This window comes from Saccopteryx leptura, chromosome X, assembly GCF_036850995.1.
Source record: "Saccopteryx leptura isolate mSacLep1 chromosome X, mSacLep1_pri_phased_curated, whole genome shotgun sequence".
In the NCBI taxonomy this organism is placed as follows: Eukaryota; Metazoa; Chordata; class Mammalia; order Chiroptera; family Emballonuridae; genus Saccopteryx; species Saccopteryx leptura.
In genome coordinates, this window is record NC_089516.1 from 32,044,918 (window position 1) to 32,050,989 (window position 6,072).

General features: G+C 46.3%; 1 protein-coding gene across 1 annotated transcript; it reads left to right on the forward strand.

Moving 5' to 3' along the window:
• Positions 1 to 1,968: 1,968 nt before the first annotated feature.
• On the forward strand, positions 1,969 to 3,517 carry MID1IP1 (MID1 interacting protein 1). Its single transcript, XM_066357081.1, has 2 exons — positions 1,969 to 2,321; positions 2,586 to 3,517. Exon 2 carries the CDS (start codon positions 2,824 to 2,826, stop codon positions 3,373 to 3,375), a length of 552 nt encoding a protein of 183 aa, XP_066213178.1. The 5' UTR covers positions 1,969 to 2,321; positions 2,586 to 2,823; the 3' UTR covers positions 3,376 to 3,517.
• Positions 3,518 to 6,072: the final 2,555 nt, after the last annotated feature.

Here is a 6,072-nt window from a genome sequence, read left to right on the forward strand (position 1 = left end):
AGAAGGGGGGGGGGGCTTTTTCCTAGCTGACCTTTTTTTCTAGAATCCCTTTGCTTGATCAGTTTGCTTTCCGTTTACCACGAGTTATTGTCACACTTTGTTTCAGCTGGGAAGAAAAGGGGCAAGATTCTGGCATTTCATTACTAAAATCTGAATACCAAGTTTTTATCCAGAGGCATAGGTACTTAAAATATCAACAGGGTCTGTCATTGGGGACAAAATACGTTTTAATTAATGAGAAGTTCAGCTACTGGAAACTAGATATGTGTTTTTCTCCTGCAATGTTTTGTATCGCACAAGACACAGATTTAAAATCAGCCTGGTCTACTTTGTACTCTTGCTGCCTAAGTACTAGGGGAAGGGGGGGCATCTGTGGCCCGTCATACTCATCATAGACTTTTCTCATATTTTAAAGGTTTCTAATTCTTCCCATAAACACCTCTAGGCTATGATGAAGTCCTATAGCAAATACAAATAATCATTGTAAAGTGTTTTACAATTTACATGTTTTTAAAATTGTCACCAACCAAAATTTTCCACAGCCCATGGGAGAAGCTCCATTTTTTTTTGATAAGAAAACTAAGGCTGAAAAAGTTGCCATGTGTGCAAAGAAGGAGGGTGAAATTATTTTACTGTTTCAAATTTGTATAATAGCTTTCTGCTCTACTTTTTTTATCATTTATCCAAAGATCCTGATACATAGGTTGAGCAGTTAACATTATCCCAATTTTATAGGCAAGAAAACATGTTCTATAACCTAGAGCTAATAAATCCTGAAAGGTGGGGGTATCCCCACACTGGGCTTTGTCTCCAGGGATCATTGACTTGTGTCCTGTTGTCAACAAGTGAGTCTTTGTTGCACCGATCAGATTTTCATTCAATAGACAATTAGGAAGATGGTCTGCCATGGAAAAAAACTTAAATATAGATCGTAAAGCGAAAGGAAGCGGGGAAGAATAAACCTCTTATATGCTCTGCTTTTTGGCACTTTTTGTCCTGCAAGAAAACACTGCAGTGAAAGCCCTCTTGAAGTTTTTAGAAAAAAATAAAAATAAAAATACGATTTAAAATTAGAAACTTTAGTCTTGTTGAATTATTTGTAGGACTTTTGGAGAATTCTGAAAGATGAAGGACATGGCAAGGGAACTGAGATGATAAAACAAAAATGAAAACAGGCTGTGGTTTGATATCCCAAAATGAAATTTAAGGTGCAAGGTTCTTAAAATTTAATTCCAGCGACTTGGCACATAGTTTAAGACCCTATAAAATGACCTTGCTTTTTAAGAACTATCTTTGTAAAGGAACACTTCAAACTACCCCCTCCCAAATATTATTGGACGTCGTCCTACTTTTCTGTTAAATTATGAAAGACCAAACACCAGAATTTAACCAGGCCTGATTACAGTCACTACCGTAATCACTGAGTAGTGGGGGCTGGGACAAAAGTCAGGAATTTAGTTACTTCTTCCGATTGCCACGTTTGATCTTTTGGAGAAAAATGTGCATATCCGAAGGTGGGTCACTTCATCCAGGGCAGCAGCTGTTACAGGAAAGACTGGGAGAGACCTCACTAGTAGGCTCCCCTCCCCCAGCAGCTGGCCACGGCCGGGTCCACAGCGGAAGCACTAAACGTCCACGTGCATCCTACATGCCCAGCCTCCCTTCTTACATAAGAGTCCCGGGATAGAGTTGCGGCTGCTGCGGGACCCTGTTCCCCAACAGCTAATAATAAACCGGAACAGTACTTTCCGGGATGCAGCCACTATTAACGCGGGGTTGAGCGGCTTACTTTGCAACCAGAGCGCGTGCATTTCGGTCATCCCACGCCAACCCTGACACGCCAGCCCTCCCTCTGGCTAGTCCCAACTCTGGCGCTTTCTTTACCCGCGCAGTGCCCGGCCCTCCCCCACCGGCTTGCTTTGCTTTGGCGCCGGCAGGGTGCGGCTGTTCCAGCCCAGCCCCTCCGCTGTGCCCTCCCTCCACCCGGGTATCAGGCGAGAGGCGGAGCTGGCCCGGCGCGCCCCGCCCCCGCTGTAGAAAGGGCCAGGAGAGTGTTACTCCCGGTCATCCTGGCTCGGGACTTTTATCTCTGCGCTGCCAGGAGGCGGGAGGAGGAGACACCAGGAGTGGCCCAGATCGCCGGCGACACCTTTCTGGGGCTCTATAAATTGAGCACCTGGGATGGGTAGGGGGTCGACGGCACCACCATTGCCCACAGTCACAGTCTGGTCACTGACCACAGCAGCTCCCACAGGTAGCGGCCACCAGCAGCGAGGACGTTGAGCTATTCATTCGCAAGGGCTCTCGAAGCGAAAGAGGAGGTTAGTGTCCCCGCCCCATGTCTGCTCCGGTCAACGTGGGTACTTGGACTCGGCTTTTTGGAGGAAGATTAGGGTAGTGAGCCGCCCCTACCTTCTCTCCGCGGCCCTCGGCTGGCGAGGAGGTGGGGCAGCAAGGTTCTGTGGAGCCACCGGGGCGTCGTCCCGGGGGAGGAGTGATCGTGGAGGAAGGTGAGCTCCAGCGGAGACGCCGGGCACCCTAGCGGGGTAAATAATAATTTTTTGCGTCCATCCTCTCCCAACCAGGTCAGGGATCGACCCACGGACCACGCGCCGCCATCTCGAGCTTCCAGACGCCAAAGGCAGGAGAAGCCGCTCATCCCGCAGGTTCGGACTGTGAGAAGGCGGAGGAGGACCAGGGAATCCCGCCGCTCCGTCTATAGCCAGCCTCCCGGCGCGGGCTTCCGATAATTCGTGCCGGCGTGCACCCTTCACCCCAGCGGACCATTCTGTCCCCCTGTGCTTTGGCATCCGCCCAGCCACCATGATGCAAATCTGCGACACCTACAACCAGAAGCACTCGCTCTTTAACGCCATGAACCGCTTCATCGGCGCGGTCAACAACATGGACCAGACGGTGATGGTGCCCAGCCTGCTGCGCGACGTGCCCCTGGCCGAGCCCGGGCTGGATAACGATGTCGGCGTGGAGGTAGGCGGCAGTGGCGGCTGTCTCCAGGAGAGCACGCCCCCGGCTGCTGGATCTGGCAGCGCCAACGGCAGCTTTTTCGCGCCCTCCCGGGACATGTACAGCCACTACATGCTGCTCAAGTCCATCCGCAACGACATCGAGTGGGGGGTCCTGCACCAGCCGTCGCCGCCCGCAGGGAGCGAGGAAGGTAGCACCTGGAAGTCCAAGGACATCCTGGTAGACCTGAGCCACTTGGAGAGCGCGGATGCTGGCGAGGAGGACCTGGAACAGCAGTTTCACTACCACCTGCGCGGGCTGCACACCGTGCTCTCCAAACTCACGCGCAAAGCCAACATCCTCACCAACAGATACAAGCAGGAGATCGGCTTCAGCAACTGGGGTCACTGAGGAGGGACGCCTGCAGCTGCCCAGCACCCTTCCTGCCCCATCTCTCACCCTCTCTGTCCTCAGAGCTGTTTTCTTTCCGGCTGTAGGGCGCGACGGGCCAACTGCAAAGTTGTGGGGTTGAATATGTGAAGGAGGTGCGGCAGGGCTGCACGGAGGAGAGTGCCTCTTTTGGAAGAAGAGAAGAGAAAGTGGTAGCTGGAATGGGGGGTTGCTCAAAGACCTTCTTGCCTCCCGCAGGGCGGCGGCGGCGGAGGTGGTGGTGATGGTGGTGGTGGTGTTAGTGGTTGGTGGTGGTTGGGAACTGTGTTCTACCTTGGTGGGAATGGAACTGAGCTGACGTCTTGCAATCAGCTTGTGCCTTTCCTGAAGTTTCTTTTCTGTTCTTTCCGGAGGAGGAGGGCCGAGAAGAGGCCATGCTAGGGCGCGGCCCTGGGTTGCCACACTTGGGGCGCGGCCCAGAGGAGCTGGGCGCCTGGGAAGGCGGGGCGCACAGCAGCCTCTCGCCTCCCCGCGCTTGGGCTGGTGGAGGCTGCGGCGTTGCTAAGATTGCATCAGTTTTCCTGTTTGCACTATTTCTTTTTGTAACAGTGGCCCTTTCTTAAGTGTGTATTTCGAATCTCCTCCTTGCTCTGAAACTTCGGCGATTCCATTGCGATAAGAACACAAACGGCATTGTGGATAACCGGTACTACTTTATTAATGATTTTCTGTTACACAGCATAGTTGTCCTGTGGCATTCTACCCATGCCTTTCATGTTACCCCTATTCCTCCCCTTTGCGTGTAATTTGGCACTGTGCTAGCTTGTACGAGGCTTGCCACTCAGCCAGTGGAAATAATAACATTAAATAGAAAGTGGACATGTATGAAATGGAACTAACTGACATTCTATCATTGTTGTATATAGAATGATGAAGAGTTCCACTGTTGTTATGTCTTAAGTTTATTTAAAACTTTTTTAATCCAGATGTAGAGTATATTCTAAAAAATAAAAAGTCAACAAAAGTTTGTTACTCTCTCAACCATCGAATGACCTAGTTAAATAAAAAAAATTAATCGATCTTTTGGCAAATTTTATTTTCCTTCTGATCTTTCAAGATGGTGGATAATAATCTCTGTAAGTATGCAGATTTGTTTGGGAGGCAGCTGTGGACAAAATTTACTTTCAAGCTTTTTATTTCTAATTCAGTACTAAGTACTCAAAGTATTTAGAAAGGTACATATATTGTATTTTCCAACAAAGTTGACCAACTTACTGGAGTGTTAATGAACATTTTAATGTTTTTAAGAATCTCAAGCACAAACTGAAGTGTTTTTGAGGCATAAAAACTTAACTTTAAAGGTGAAAATTACTCTTGGCTACTAAGTAGTGAAGAATCACAACAAAAGCCTTATCCTGGTAGCCCAGTTAGTTTTAGTTTCCTACCAATTCGATGAGGTTGCAGGTTGGACCCCAAGTCAGAGCACACACAAGAATCAACCAATGAATACAAAAATAAGAGGAACAAGTGGATGTTTCCCTCTCTCACTCTGTCTCTCTATCCTTTCCTTTCTAAAATCAATAAATAAAAAATTAAAAAGAATTAGAGAAGAAACAATAGCTAATATTTGTGCATGCACCTTGCAGGTCTATTTACAAATGTTTTATGCTAATCTTAAGAGATATTTAAATGTGTTTTAACACATGCTCTGGTCTCTCTCACTAGCTTCCAGTGAAGTGCTCAAGTTTGTTACGTAGTGTCCTGCCATGCTTCCAGTTTTTTAGTGAGTCAGGCTGCAATTGTGGTCAGCAGATCTGGTCATAGCTCCTTAGGGTTCTTGGGAAGTGAACACTTCTTAGATGCCATTATGATGCTTTCTTGGGACGGTGGGATGGGTGAAAATACATTATTTGTGTTTTCTTTATTTCTTTATTTGTTTAGGGAGAATATGTGTTAGATCAATGTAAGTTTTCAAACTTGTAGTCCTGAGACATCTCCAAGCTCATAGAGCTTGGATTTAAAATAAGTATAACATTGCAGTTTTAAATAAAGCAATATGTTTTTGTGGTGTAGGCAGTTCAAGTGTATTATCAGCTTTTAACAGCAGTGAGAAATGGGGAAGTGTCAAGATGGTGCCTGCTGTTGCCAGAGAAAGTTAATCGTTAAATACAAAGATAAGCTGGGCAGCACCAGAAGTAAGGCCTACAGCTTCTTGTTTTTTTTTTTTTTATCTCTTTCAAAATATCAAAGTGCAAGCAAAAAATACCAAGAAAGTAAACTACAGAAGCCACCAAGAAAAAAACACCAAGATTTTAGAGCCAGAAAGTGTGTTCAAATCCTTTTGTTCCTACTTGTTAATTACAAGTATTTTAGCATCCAAGCTTGTTGCCACATTTGAGAATACACATAATGATAACTATATATAATATTTACTTAATGGAGTTGCACTGAGAATTAAATGAAATGATATTTAATTTGAAGTTTCTTAAGGCACTATTGCAGGATGTTAAAGGTTTTGCTCTTGCTCTGTGTAAATATTGGTTCATATCTCCTTCGACCCCCTTGACCTCTCCAGGAATATATGAAGTATGGTACAATATGACCATGTTAGGGAAAAGCATAATTTCAATTATAGACATGTAACAACAGGTAAACTATTCCCTTTCTCAAAGTCTTAAGAGAGAGCTTGAATTAAAACCAAAAAGTAAAAGTTTGAGC

What these genes read in the sequence shown, in the direction of transcription:
- MID1IP1 (XM_066357081.1), top strand. Translation starts at nt 2,824, where the DNA reads ATGATGCAAATCTGCGACACCTACAACCAGAAGCACTCGCTCTTTAAC.